Source organism: Oratosquilla oratoria, chromosome 1, assembly GCF_046742065.1.
Source record: "Oratosquilla oratoria isolate Oo_2021 chromosome 1, ASM4674206v1, whole genome shotgun sequence".
NCBI classification, from domain to species: Eukaryota; Metazoa; Arthropoda; class Malacostraca; order Stomatopoda; family Squillidae; genus Oratosquilla; species Oratosquilla oratoria.
The window spans coordinates 134,519,655-134,535,165 of NC_134777.1; the positions used below are offsets into that span (position 1 = coordinate 134,519,655).

Consider the following 15,511-nt stretch of genomic DNA (forward strand, 5'->3'; position numbering starts at 1 on the left):
AGACCTTGTCCCACTATACTTGATGATATAGGACCTTTCAATTTTGTCTCCACAATTCCCATTATGTCTGGTTTCTCTCTTAACAGTCATTTAGTTCATTTATTCCAGAAATCATACCACCCATGATTGTGTATGCCACTTTAAATTTTTCTTTTCTTCTCTTTTTTGGTTCACATTTCCTTTTTTCTGATGTACCATTTTCTCAGCCTCAGATCCAGTACACTCTCTCTCTCTCTCTCTCTCTCTCTCTCTCTCTCTCTCTCTCTCTCTCTCTCTCTCTCTCTCTCTCTCTCTCTCTCTCTCTCTAAAAAAAAAAAAAAAATCTGTTCTTCTCTTGCTTTTTTCATTAGTTTCATTTCTTAGTGCCTTATCTTTCTCTATTTCCTCATTGCTCATTTCCTTTTTTATCCACATATTTTTGTAATTTTCACTGTTAGCTAGTTTGCTGCTTTTGATAGGATCTCTTCAGCTATCATTTGAGTCTTTAGTTTGATTTTCATTTGCCTATAGTGTTTTTCTCTAGAGTATGTGCCCATCCTATGCACCTCATCAATTTCCTTATCTAACTCTTGACCTTGTTTTGAACCGGTTTCAGTATTTCCTTTGCAATTTCTTTCTCTTCTTTTTTTCTTTGGTATTTGTATACATTATGTTTTTCTTTGATACCATAAACCACAATGCATTTCTTTTTATCCACTGTGTCTCTCACCCAGTTTTCCTTTTCTTTGATTACCTTGATTTCTGTTTCTTTTGCATTCTCCACTACCTGTTGTTGTACTATTTCTTTGAAAGAGATTTTTTGATTTCCACGTTCCTGTTTCCACTGATTTTTTATTTCAAGGAGATCCGTCTCTTTGATGGATTCTCTCACTTTTTCGGTCACTGCTTGTATCTGTTCTTTGACCTTTCTTCAGTTCTTCTTTTTTGTTTCTGTCCTTGTTTTCCTTTCGTTTTCTCTTTTGTGTGGATGATTTGTGTTTTAGGTTGTTATAGATGTTTGAGTAGTAAGCTGCTGATGTAGGTTTTTGTTATGTTTTGTTGGTGGTGCTTGTAAAATGTAGTGTGAAAGGTGTGTGGTGTTTATGGTTATGGTACACAATTGTATTCCTGAAATTGGTAGATGAAGGGGAAAATTTTCCAATTATCAGTTCTCCATATGTGAAAATGTATAAGAAATACAGCTGGAGTTGATAGAAATCCTGAGCCCAATTTGGAGACCAGATGTCAGCCCCTCAGGGCTGCACCTCCTGCTGGAAGTGAGGGGGGTTGACAGGTTTTGAAAATGGGCAGCTTTGCTGTCCATCTTGCAGGACCGGCACATGTAGGTACCCATTATTGGTCCATTAGGGGAAAGAAGAGAGGTAATATGAGAGTAGTATTCAGAGCTATGCAAATGAGGATAATCAACAATGAAGGTTTCTTAATGTGGGATAGAAGCAATACTAGACATAGAAAAGATAAAAAGACAAGGTTTTTAAAGGATATTAAGAAATGAAAATTTCCATACAGATGCTTTGATCAGATAGAATAACATAGGAATAACATAGGAAGACATAGTACAGATAGTGAACATAAGCTGAATTAAAATTATGTTTGACCAGTGAAAGCACAGAGACGAGACCCTATGATTATAGCTCTATCAATCAATCAATCCATTGCTCAAGGTCTCTTGTAGGAGACCCACATTTCCCAGGTAACCAGCTGCAGCCTCTGGGTGGACCCATAAAGCACTCAGGGAAGAGATATTGTGTTTTGCCTTGCTCTTATCATAGCTCTTATCCAGGATACTAAATTAGGTAAATACAACACAGGTAAGGCATCAGACCAAAGATACTATCCATGTGAGTGACAAATGTGAGGCCCAGGATGTTATGGTTATTTTCCAATGTGTTTGGCCATTCAGTTTTACTATTGGATGTTTCTTTGATTCAGCATTGTCTGGAGTGAGCAGGGATACTGGTGATTTCTAGGGGGAGTTTTTTATATATTTGAAAATCAGTGTTATTTTTTTTTTTTTATAAGTGATAATGATAATAGGTTTACACAAAATGTCAGAAATGAAGATTTAGGAAGTTTCTTTCTTCTATATTTACAGAAATTGGATGGAAAGGATTATATGTGTGACTACCATGTTCCTGACCTTTTAATATTTCCTTGCAATACTCCCTTCTGGAATTCTTGGCTGTTCAAGAAAAATTATATAATTCTTCAGGACAAGGTTTGCTTTACTGTTGTTACTCTTGGTGCCATCTCTGTAGTTACTGTATTGATTGATTCAGTTAGATTTTTTTCAAGATTAGAGAATAATTGATATAACTAAATAGATGGATGGGGTGAAAAGGGTTTTGAGCAAGAGGGGAAGGCAGGGAATAGGTGTGAATGGAGAATAGCTGTATATGGATGATACACATGATATGTATTTTGATGCAGCCTAAAGGGATTTCTCCCTGTCTTCTGTGTTTTCCACATGAGGGGATAAGGAGGGAGGGTTGCCATGTAAATGAAATGACCCTGCTGTGGATGTCCTGTATCATGCTGCATTGTTTCAGGCTTAGGTGGTGGGTGGGAGACAGGGATGATCCTTAATCCATGAGAACCTCAGATGAGAGGGAAACAATAGGTGGTGGATGGGAGTGGAAAGATGGGAATTGGGTGCATGCCTTGACTTGACAATCTCTCTTATGAGGCAGAAGAAATCCTTCATATATAGATAGATAATTTATTATTGTTAATGTAGGGTCAGTCTTTCATCTTTAGCTAGGTCAATCTGGACTCCTGTTTGTGTCTAGTTTTGTTCAGGAAGACCTATTTCCTTTCCAAGAGTTGGGTTTTAGGTAGCTGAAGCAGTAGAAGAGTTAAGGTTTCATGGGATAATCCTTTTGGAAATGTTTACAACCATCTTGGCACCAACCAAACTAATACATCCATTGGTTGTGGTTTGTCTTCCCTGACTTCATGATCTTTTCCAATGATGGTTATTACATTCTGAAAAATTACCCTTCTCTATCTAATTCTGTTAGAAGCATTTCCAACAAGTCTGGTTCCTTATAGTTGCAGCGTGTGTTTGAGGGTGATGGGTAAGTCTTTCATTACAATGCTTTTCTATAAGTGGGTATTGCATATCTGAGAGATCATGCTTAGTATGTACCAGTGGATTTTTCCCTCTTGTAAGGAGAATGGATGAGTCCAGGCTTGCATTCTTACCAGAAAACCCATTCTCCCACTCCTTATATTATTCATCTCATATATTTGTAAAGATTTTAATATATTCTTGTAATTTGAATCTTAAGGCAAGTTGTCTGCCAGTGATACTTGCTGACATTCCTGCTGAAGCAGAGATAATTGATGCATGTGCTGCTCCAGGAAATAAAACATCACATCTTGCAGCTAGAATGGGCAACAGAGGGTAAGAAAAGCATAAGAGTTTTGTAATTATTTTCTTTGATTTAGAAGATGGATAGCTGGAAAACTTGTAGGTTGTAATGACATTACAAGATATGAAGTTCTGTGTATATTTAATGCAAACATCATACTGTATTATTTTTCTGCAGAATAGGTTTACTCAGAATAATTTGCAGGAAGGGAATTGTAGTTATTGTACCCTTTTACATGGTTACTTTAGGTGATATGGAAACAGCCTTTAAAATTATTCACTTGACCAGAGTAAGGTTTGCCACTACTACTAAGAATAAGAAAACAAAGAAGCCTCTGCACTCCTGCCTCCACTTAAATAGCATGTGCAGAACATATGACCTGAGTATGCCACATCCTTCATGACATTGGCATTTAACCATGACGTGATCAAGCAGACTTGGTTACATGCTTGCCTTAATCAGGTCAAACTGTAATGGCTTTTTATCCTAACCCTGAGCCTTGAGTTGGGGAACATGCTTTCCCACCATAGAATATGGACATGATGAAATCTTGGAAATTTTACCTAATCATGTAATTGCAGTGTTCATGTGTAATGAATCTGTGCCAAATATAATGCCCATTGGTACTTGATTTAGTTTGGAATAGGTGAGTCTTGAAATTAGTATTGAGTGGATTGTTTATGTTAGGATTAAGATGTTATAGTCATTGGGAAAGTTACATTTTAGTAATGATAGCTGCAATGCTTCTGACCCCGGGCAATGGGTGGGATATGGGGATAGCCCATCATCCATGAGGAGCTAAGATCAGAGGGAAGAAAGGGTGGTGGATGGGAATAGAATAGGTGGGAATGAAATGGTTGGAAGTGGGTATATGCCTATTGACTTTGGTTACCTCCCTTGTAAGGAGGAAAAAGCCCTTTTTGATATATAGATTGAATAATTATTCCTTTGAGTTTCCTGATTGGGAACCCACAATGCCACAGCAGCTTATAACAGTCTTTGGGCCCTCTCACATCTGGGAAGGAACTTTGAACTATCATCTGTGCTGTATTAGTGTAGGAATGTTTCTATGTCACTGAGAGTAGTAGGAGAAGGGGAGCAGTCACCTGTTGTCAGCTCTCCATGTGTGAAAAGCCATAATATGATTGAAGTTGAGAGAGAGAGATATTTAGGTCCAGTCTGGAGACCAGATAGCCTCTCAGGGCTGCACATTCGTGATTGAGGTGAGGGGGTTGATATGTTTTGAAAATGGGCTGCTCAGCTCTCCATCTTGCAGGATCACAAGCAGGTATCTATTATTATGAGTAGCTAGAAATTTTATATTGTTCTGAAATATTTCTTTAAACTTGGGGGAATTAATGTGATGAACTGTATATGTAAATGAAAAAATAAAATTGCATGTGTAAAATACATTTTTCAGGAAGATATATGCTGTTGAAAAGGATAATGAACGCTTCCAGACCCTTACCAAGCTGTTACATCAAAGAGGGGTGACCAATGTAGAATATCTAAATGTGGACTTCACTAGATTAAAGAAAGAACATTATGAAAATGTATCTCATATCATTCTGGACCCTTCATGCTCAACCACAGGTTAGGAAGTTTGAATAATAAATGATAAGTGTTGTGATTATAAATAAGTAAATAAATAAATGAATGCACATATGTATATATCAAAAAGTTTCTTCCCTCTTATAAGGGGATGGCCCAGTTAAGGCATACACCCAGCATCACCTATCCACCACCCATTTATTGTTTCTTTTTGAGATTTTTTGTCATACTCCTGTCCCATATTACATCTACTCTCCTCTTTGCCTCCTTTATCTTACATTTTACTTCTCTCTTCTTGTGCCTGTGGTCCCCTAGCCTTGCAACCAATCCACATACATTTGCTTCTTTCCTTCTCTTCATGCCTTCACCTCTTTATTCCACTCTTCATTACCCCTCCTTTGATTCCCACATATCTACCTTGCCCCACATACCATCTTTAGACACTTTGTTACTTCCTCCTTGAAACATACCCAGTCCAGTCCTCTTCTACTCCTACCTCCCCTCTCTCCCTCATCGCCTCCCACACTTCTCTCAACTTCCCCTTGTATTCTCTCTCATTTTCTTTCTCATTCAATTTGTTAAATCTTAACATCTCTTTACTTCTCATCCTTTTCCTTGTCTTCCACTCTCACTTTCCCTTCTACCAAAAAATGGTCCGACACACTCCCTTTCTCCCCCGTGAAAACACAATGTCCAGAACTTCCTGTCCTTCCTTTGGATACATACATATACCAAGACTTTTTCCCCCTTACAAGGGAGGTAGCCAAAAAGGAAAAGGCATAAAATCATTCCCACCCATTCCATCCCTGAATACACTCCACACCCCTCCACCCTCCCTCTTATCTTAGCACCTCCTGGATGACTGGTCATCCCTGCACCTTGTCCACTGCCCTGGGTCAGAAGCAGTGTCGCAAGACACAGCACATCCACAGCAAGGCCACTTCATTAAATCGGCGACCCCCCTCTCCGTCCCCCCATGCATAAAGGAGAAGACGGGGAGAAATCCCTTTGGGCTGTGTCAAAATTTGCTCACACATACTACCTCACCTCCCATCCCCCCCACCCATTCCACCTCATGCATCACAACATCATCCATATACAACCATTCTCCATTCACCCCTGTCTTCTGTCCTCTCCCGTCCTTCCTCAACAGACATTCCCCTCTTCCCAAAAGCCCCCTTCACCCCACCCATCCACCTCATCCTTGGACGTCCCTTCATGTTCACTTCCTCCACATCTGCCTTCCATACCTCTTTTACTAGTCTTTCTTCACTTATTCTTTCCATGTGTCCAAACCATCCTAATACTCTTTCCTCAATCCTATCTCCCAACCCCCTTTCCACCCCTGTTCTCCTCCTCACCTCCTCATTTCTCACTCTATCCAGCCTAGTAACCCCCATCATACTTCTCAGACACCTCATCTCAAACACATTCAAACTCCTTCTCTCTTCCTCTCTTATGTTCCATGTTTCTGCCCCATACAGTGCTGTTGGCACAATCACTCCTTCATATAGTCTCCTCTTAGCATCCATTCCCAAATGTCTATTCCTCATTATACTTTTTAATCCACCAAGGCATTTACTCGCTTCTCTCAATCTGCATTCTACCTCCACCTTCACTCCACCTTTTCCTGCCACATTTGCACCCAAGTATCTAAAACTATCCACTTCCTCCAATCGCTCTCCCTTAATGCTCACTTCCAGTCTACTGCCACTTTCGCCCCTTGTACATCTCATCACCTTACTTTTACCCACATTTATCTTCAGCTTTCTTCTATCACACACTCTCCCAAACTCTGCCACCAACTTCCTCAATCCCTCCTCCGATCCTGCCACAAGCGCAGTGTCGTCCACAAACAACAACTGGTTCACCTCCCACTTTTCTCCATTTTCTTTAACCATCTCCAATCCCTGACCCACTACCCTTGCATTTACCTCTTGCACTACCTCATCCATGTATAAGTTGAACAGCCAGGGCGACATAACACATCCTTGACGAAGTCCCACCTTTACCTCGAACCACTCACTCTCTCCATTTCTAATCCTGACACAAGCTCTACTACTCTCATAAAAACTCTTGACAGGTCCTAGAAGCTTTCCTTCTATCCTGTATATCCGCAAAACCTCCCACAGTGCCTTTCTGTCTACCCTATCATAAGCCTTTTCCAGATCCATAAAGGCCCAAAAAACATCCTTACCCTTTCCTATAGCTTTCTCACATATCTGTCTTACCACAAAAATCTGATCTACACAACCTCTACCTGTCCTAAATCCACACTGTTCCTCACCAATTACTCCCTCTGTTCCTCTCCCAATCCTCTCAATCAAGATCCTCCCATAAGCCTTCCCAACTACACTTAACAAGCTAATCCCTCTGAAACTACTACACAAAGGATTACAAAGGCGGAGCATGCCGACAGGAGACCTTTTGGTCCATATCTAGGACGGATGTGAAAAAATCATAATAAAGTAATAAATAAAAACTATAATAATGTAAATAACAAATAAAATACATGAATAAATGCATAGATATAGTTAAATAATAAACAAACAAGTAAATAGTAAATAATAATAAATTGACATATAACTAATAATAAACAGACAAATGATAACAAAACAAAAACAAATAATATAAAATAAATTATAATCATTACAGCATCTTGCTTAGGTGTTTATCCAAATGATTCTTAAAGCTTCGAACTGAACTACATTGCACTACCTGTGCAGGAAGTTTATTCCATTCATTAACTACACGGTTTGCAAAGTTGTTTCTACCTACTTCCAAATTGAATCTATTTCCAGACAGTTTGAGACCATTGTTTCTTGTCTGATTCTCATTCAATGTGAAAATTTTGTCACTTTTGATGTCAATTCCCTTTAGAATTTTAAAGACCTGTATCAAGTCACCTCTGAGTCTACGCTTTTTTAGGGAAAACAGGTTCATATGTTTTAGTCAATTTTTGTATGATTTATTTCTTATATTTGGAATCAGTTTTGTGGCTCGTCGTTGTACTTTTTCTAGTCTGTCAATGTTTTTAATGAGATTCGGTGACCATACGGAAACAGCATATTCCAAATGTGGACGAACTAACGATTTATATAGCTTGTTAATGAGTGATGGAGTTTTGAAATCAAAAGATCGCACAATCAGTCCTAGAATCTTATTTGCTTTCTCAGAGGCTGAAATACACTGCTTGGATGATTTGAGGTCGTTACTGATAATTACGCCGAGATCTTTTTCACTATCCACTTTTGTTAACGAATTTCCAAATAACTTGTAATCGTACTTACTGTTATTTTTACCTATGTGCATTACCTTGCATTTACTTGTGTTAAATTTCATTAGCCACTTTTCAGACCTTTGCTGTAATTTATCTAAATCTTCTTGAATATCTAATTGGTTTAAGTGATAATTTGCCACTCCGCACAGCTTTGTATCATCAGCAAATTTGGAAACAGTAGATTTTAGTCCATGGTCTATATCATTTATATATACTATGAATAGAAGTGGCCCAAGAACGGAACCCTGAGGAACTCCACTTGTAACATTTTTCCATCTAGAAGTTTGTCCATTTAAAACAACTCTCTGTTTTTGACCATTCAACCAATTACTAGTCCAACCTAATAGGCCACCACTTATTCCGTGTAAAGCTAATTTAGTAAGTAGTCTTTCGTGTGGGACGGTATCAAAAGCTTTTGCAAAGTCTAGATATATTAAATCTATATTGTTTTTTTTTTGGTCATAATTCACACTTGTCCCCTTTTCCCTTGTAAAGTGGAACCATACAGGCACTCCTCCAGTCCTCCGGCACTCTACCCTCTCTCCAGCAAACATTAAATAACCCTCACCAGCCAGTCCACCATCACTGTACCTCCTTTTTTTAGACATTCTGCATGGCATCCATCCAGACCAGGTGCCTTACCTACTTTCATCATCTTATCAACTGCCTTCACTTCATCTTTCCTTATTTCTCCTCCATTTTCCTCACTCATCACGGTCATTTTCTTAGTATTTCCCACTGCAGCTATCTTTCCCTTCCTATCCTCCTTCACATTTAGCAACTCCCTAAAATATTCTGCCCATCTTCTCCTTACTGCCTTCTCTTCCATTATGATCTCTCCATCTGCACCTTTTACCTTTTCTTCTCTACTTGATTCGCCTCCTCTTCCTCTCTTAATTTCTATCCAAAACATCTTTTTATTGCTTTCAAAATTTTCTGTCATACTCTTACCCCATTTCACATCTGCTCTCCTCTTTGCCTCATTTACCTTTTTCTTTACTTCTCTTTTCTTTTCTTTGTACCTCTCATATGACTACCTTGTCCTATTTTGTAACCAATCTGTGAAAGCTCGCTTCTTCTCTTCTACAACTTCTTTGTTTCCTCATCCCACCATTCACTACCCTTCCTTCTATTTCCTCCTGTCCTTCTTTTTCCACACACCATCTTTGCACACTTTGTGACTCCCTCCTTGAACCATCCCCATTCCTCTACACCTAGCTCTACTCTATCCTTCACTCCCTCCCACTCCTCCTTCAGCTTCTTCTTGTACTCCTTCTCCTTTTCCTTTTCATTTAAAGAGTTCACTCTAAGTACCTCCCAACCTTTTGTCCCTTTCCTCTTCCTCCATCTATCCTCCACTCTCAACTTACCTTCCACCAAAAAATGATCTGACATTCCCCCACCCTTAGCACATGTACATCCTTAACTCTTCCTATCATAAACCTATTTACCACTACATAGTCCATTAACGCTCTATCTACCACCCTTCCCTCCACCACCCTCTCCCATGTGTACTTATGCTTGACTTTCTTCTGAAACACTGTATTTGCTATCATCAACTGTTTCTAGACACATTTCCACCATCAACTCTCCACTACGATTCTTTCCTGGAACTCCACATTTCCCAACCACTCCATCAATTGGATCATTCCCTACCCTAGCATTAAGGTCTCCCAGTACTATTACATTGATATTTCTCCCTAAATCCTCTATGCACTCATTTAAATCTATCCAAAAAGCCTCCCTTTCTTCTACGCTCTTCTCACTGCCAGGCCCATATGCACTTACAAAAACCCACATCTCCTTTCCCAGTTTCACCTTCATCCACATTATCCTTGAGGAAACCTCCTTCCACTCCACTACATGTTTACCTATCTCTTCACTTACTAGTATAGCCACCCCTTCCCTCCCTCGCCCTCTCTTCACTCCTGATAACCTCCCACATACACTCCCAAACTTACACTCGCCCTTCCCTTTCAGCTTAGTTTCACTCAAAGCCAACACATTCATCTTTCTTCTCACAAACATACTACCTATCTCTTCCCTTTTACTCTCATCTGTACCACATCCACGCAAATTAAAAGACCTTAGGGTGCTGGTCGGAAAACTCCCAGACCCTCTTATGCCCTTGCTTTTTCTTTTAGGAATGTCCCCTGTGGGGCTACAAGGAGAAGGATGCCTAGTATCACTCCCCGTCCCTTTCTTCTCGCCTCTTACGATCCAAGTGGAAATACTTGGTGGCAGTATTCTTTTCCCCCGCCACATCATAATTCAATAATACCCTATCAACTACCCTTCTGTCCACCACCTTTCCCATGCTTGGCTTTCTTAATTAGTGTGCTATCATCAACTCCATTTCTATATACAACTCCAACATTATCTCTCCATGAAGATTCTTAATTAGTACACAAAACTTTTCTACTACTCCACCTATTGCCTCATCCCCTACTCTAGCACTGGTATCTTCCAACACCACCATGTTCACTGTCTTCCTAAGCTTTTTAACCTCTTCACTCTGGGGCACATCGCATGTCTGGTAGCATTAGCTGCCCGACGTGCGATGTTGCGTCATAATAATCGCATTATAAAAAATAAAGTCAGTGCTCAATCGTTTGTTCTCTTTCACCCGTGTATTTTGATAACCATAGAAAATTGATGAAGCCAGTTTAGAGAGAATGGAAATTACGTAGGTATGACTACAATAAATATAATCAAGATGGCGACGTCGGCATCATCGAGTACCCACTTGCTCCTCATGCCGCCTACGTAGGCGTCACCGAATGGAAGTGGTTAAAGACTCATTTAAAGCTATCCAAAAACACTCGCTTCTTCACCTTTCTGACTACCAGGTCCATATGCACTCAAAAGCCCAGATCTCCCATCCCAGTTTTACTTTCAACAACATTAACCTTGAAGACACTGCCCTCCATTCCACCACACACTTTCCTATCTCGTCACATACCAGCAGAACCACTTCTTCCCTCCCTCACCCCCTCATCATTTCCAACACTCTCCTCACCACACTCCTAAACTCAATGTCTTCCTTCCTCTCAACAAAGTTTCACTTAATGCTAACCAGGTCTGTGGAGTCGGAGTCGGAGTCGGAGTCAGAGTCGGAAGCAGTTACGGTCACTGGAGTCTCAGTCTGAGTCTGAGTCAGAAGCAATTACGGTGTCACTGGAGTTGGAGTTGGTAAAAATATACCGACTCCGACTCCAGTTAAATTTACACTTTATAATGCCTTCGTTTAGTCTGTAGAGTTATGCAGTGCACACTCCTTATAAGTAGGTTATATAAAAAAAATCATTTTATAAAATGTAATAAATCTCATCGTCTTATCTTCGTTGTCATTCCACTAAACCCCCAAAATGTCCTTGTGCAACGCTGGCTTTCAAATTTATACAAAGAGCGATAAACATCCAAAGTATTACTTGAATAATTTAGATAAACACCTCCATTTTACACTTTCTGTTGACACAGTCACGGGAGCTGTAATATTCCTGTCAAGTTCCATATACGTCGTTTCCATCACTCCATCAATTTGGTGGTTTCTCCCACTGCTGTGTTGTCAAACAGTAGGATAATTATGATTTCAACTTTAGACTAATGCAACAATACTATCTCTTCTCTCCTTTCCCCTTCTTTGTCCCCTCTATACTTTTTAACATTGAATTATTGAAATAAGAATATTTAAAGTTGAAAAAAAGTTTCACGTTTCAAACATGTTCAGCTGTATCTTGTATTGTACTCGTATCAATAAGATTGGTTCCAGAACCAGAGTAATGTCCATCGCAATAATCGCATAGCAGTACCAGTATGTAGTTAAATCAAGAGGTACATTATAGAATCTTTATTTTACTGAATTTTCTTCAATATCCTTTCAAAAAATCTCTACTTCAGTAATAAAGTATTAATGAAGAGGTCAAACACAGGAAAGCCACACTATAACATATATCTTTATTCTTTGATATAAACCAGTTATAATGATATAAGTCTACTCAAGATAGAATATGTAGGCCATAATCAGTTAATTACATGATTTGGAGTCGATGGTGCCAAAAATAGAGGAGTCGGAGTTAGAGTTTGTGGTGCCAAAAATAGAGGAGTCGGAGTTGGAGGTTTTGTGTTCCGACTCCACAGCCCCGATGCTAACACATTCATCTTCCATCTCACTAACAAACTGCCAATCTCTTTCCTTTTACTTTCATCTGTACCACAGCCACACACATTTAATGACCCAAATTTTAGGGTTTTGGTTGGAGTTTTCCTCCCAGACCCTGTAATACCTTGCCTTGGAAATATGCGTATCATTGCAAAGATTGTGAGGAATATAAATCAGGTTATATACTAATGCTGGGACATTTAGAATTTGTGAATATAAGAATTTGTGTAGAGATTATTAGACATACTTGAAAGATGGATGCATTTCTTTTATCTGGAATGTATATTGTTTATTATTTTTTGTGTTTTTTAACAGTGATGTTTGTCTTTCAGGGATGAACATTCATCAGGATGAATTGACAAGTAAAAGGTTAAAAAAGTTATCATGCTTTCAGGCTAGTATCCTCAATTTTGCCTTGAGTTTTGCAAATGTCAAATCTGTAATATACTCCACTTGCTCTATACATGAAGAAGAAAATGAAGAGGTAGTTAGTGAAGCTTTAGAAAAATTTGGGGATCATTTTGAGTTGGAAAACTTAGGAGGAAAGTTAAATGGTTGGAAACATTTTGGAGAAAAGAAATATCCATTTGGATATTTGTGCTTGAAAACTAATATCTCTCTTGATAAATGCCATGGATTTTTTGTTGCAAAGTTTGTCAGAAAGGAATATGAATTAGAGAAAGATGAGAACTGGAAGAATGAAAGTAAGGGACAGAAAGGAATCAATAATAACATCATTCAAGTAGAGAAAGGGATAGATGAGCAAATTGATACAATGGTTGGGGAAGATATTGGTAGGGAATATGAAGGAAAAGCCTTTGAAACTGTTCAAGAAAAGATAAAGAAGAGGAAGAAGAAAAAAAAGGAAAGACAATTAAAGGCTAGTGTCTTGCATAATGAACCCAATATTTCTGAGATGAATGCTGGTGGTGTTAAATGGGCAGTAGAAACAAAAGAAGAAATAGAAAACCAAATGAAAACATTGGATTATGTTGAAGAATGCAGTGAGAGAGTAAGATCAAAGAAAAGAAAAAAGACTGAGACAGGTAATGAACCTGAAAAACCAAGAAATGTCAGTTTTGAGGGGCCTGGTGGATGTGATTGTGGAAATGGACCAACAGCTGAACCTAAGGAAGAAAATGTGAAGAAGAAAAAGAAAAAGAAAAAAAGGAAATTAGAGGCTGATATTTTGTAATTTGTCTATGTTTTGCTGATTGTTAGGAATCATGTTGTGGAAGCATAGTTAAGTTTGGTTCTCATGAATTATATTATTTGTAGAGTGAATAGCTTCCTTCTGTTGTCTGAAGCCTGTGGTTGCAATTGATTTTAGTATGTATATTTTTATGCCAGTCCTCACTGTCAGATCCTTGATGTTGGGGCTGAAGGTCATGTGATTATCAAAAGTGAGGCCTAGAATTTTAGGGTTCTTTTCTAATGGAAGGGATTAGGCATTTAATTTAACTTTTTTTTTCATTCAGGGTTGTCTGGAGTGAGCAGTTCTGTTGATGATTTCTATTAAGGGCAGTTGAAAGCATTTACATGGGTAATAGAGCTTGTGTTAGGGTTGGGAATGGTGAGAGTGAGTAATGGTTTGAGATGAAGGTGGGGCTGTGGCAGGGTTGTGTAATGTGACCATGGTTGTTCAACATGTGCACATGGATGGGGTGCTATGGGAGGTAAATGTGGGGCTGATGGGCAGAGGATTGGAGATGGTTAGGAGTGGAAGGAAGTGGGAAGTGAACCAGTTGTTATTTGTCAATGACATTGTGCTTGTGGCTGGGTAAGAAGAGGGTCTAAAGTAGTTAGTGACAGAGTTTGGAAAGGTATGTGATGGGAGGAAGTAGAAAGTAAATATGGGTAAAAACGAAGTCATGAGGTCTACAAGGGAAGAGGGTGGCAGCAAGTTGGAGGTAGGTCTTACAGGAAATCTTAAAGAAATCCAGCATACAAAAGGAAGTAGAAAGGGAAAAACTTTGTGCCAGTGAATCCTTCAGAAGTGTAAAGGAGTGTTATAATATTTGTTACCATGTATTTCTCTGAATGGGTTCACCTACAGCCATGCCTTGATAAAGTACACAGTTAAATGTAACGTGGTAATGATGGAAGAACAAGTAGTAAATTGCCTTGTGTTGTTGTTGTTGTTGTTGTCGTTCCCTAGACTGTCTGTCCGAGCAGTCCCGTCTCCCCAAGGAAGGCCACAGCCGAAACTGGGTTTTCCCACAAATCCTTTATAGAGTGTATGTTGTGTTGTTTGCGTGCATGATTGTGTATAATGCAGTCTTCCATTATGTGTTGTATGGTATGTGTTGAGGTTCCAGACTCCCAAGAGGGGTATAGAGCTAACCTAAACAGGATGACATCACTTCATGTTTACCAGTTCTGTTATTGGCATTGGTGTAACCAGTGACACACTGTTTGGTCACCTATAAATGTCTCTCTGAGACATTTCTGATACACATGAAATAAAAAACTGTGTAGTACACTATTACATTATAAAACTAGCCATTCCATTCTGGTGTATTTATCTTATCCTAGTTGTATATATCTGAATCATAAATACATACATGCATATACCAAAGGCTTTTTCCCCCTTACAAGGGAAGTGGCCAAAAAACAAAGGCACAAAAATCACTCCCACTCATTCCATCCCTACCATACTCCACTCCCCTCCACCCTCTTCCCTCCCTCTTATCTCGGCTCCTCCTGTATGATAGGTCATGCCTGCATCTCATCCACTGCCCTGGGTCAGAAGCAGTGTCGCAAGATACAGCACGTCCACAGCAAGGCTGCTTCATTAAATCGGCGACACCCCCCCTCTCTGTCCACTCATGCAGAAAAGGAGAAGATGGGGAGAAATTCCTTTGGGCTGCATTAATTTATTTCTCACACATATGCCCTCACCCCCTATCCCCCACCCACTCCACCTCATGCATCACAGCATCATCCATGCATAACCATTCTCAATTCACCCCTATCTTCTGTCCTCTCCGGTCCTTCCTCAATAGACATTCCCTTTTTTCCCAATGCCCCTTTTACCCCATCCATCCATCTCATCCTAGGTCAACCCATCATGTTCACCCTTTCTACCTCTGCCTTCCACACCTCTTTTACTAGTCTTTCTTCACTCATTCTTCCCATGTGTCC

At 39.4% G+C, this 15,511-nt stretch overlaps 1 protein-coding gene across 3 annotated transcripts in view; it reads left to right on the top strand.

Annotated features, from left to right (window-relative positions):
* The window catches only part of LOC143027291 (28S rRNA (cytosine-C(5))-methyltransferase-like), a 40,009-nt gene extending 25,152 nt beyond the window's left edge, over window positions 1–14,857 (top strand). Inside the window, exons 5-8 of one of the 3 annotated variants that reach the window (XM_076188569.1) lie at window positions 2,096–2,218; window positions 3,291–3,406; window positions 4,795–4,967; window positions 12,700–14,855. In XM_076188569.1, coding sequence (XP_076044684.1) covers window positions 2,096–2,218; window positions 3,291–3,406; window positions 4,795–4,967; window positions 12,700–13,562 — 1,275 coding nt within the window. In that variant the 3' untranslated portion in view covers window positions 13,563–14,855. Of the gene's footprint in view, window positions 1–2,095; window positions 2,219–3,290; window positions 3,407–4,794; window positions 4,968–12,699 lie in introns of all 3 variants that reach the window. The other 2 variants (XM_076188561.1, XM_076188565.1) reach the window with 2 other exon arrangements.
* Window positions 14,858–15,511: the final 654 nt, after the last annotated feature.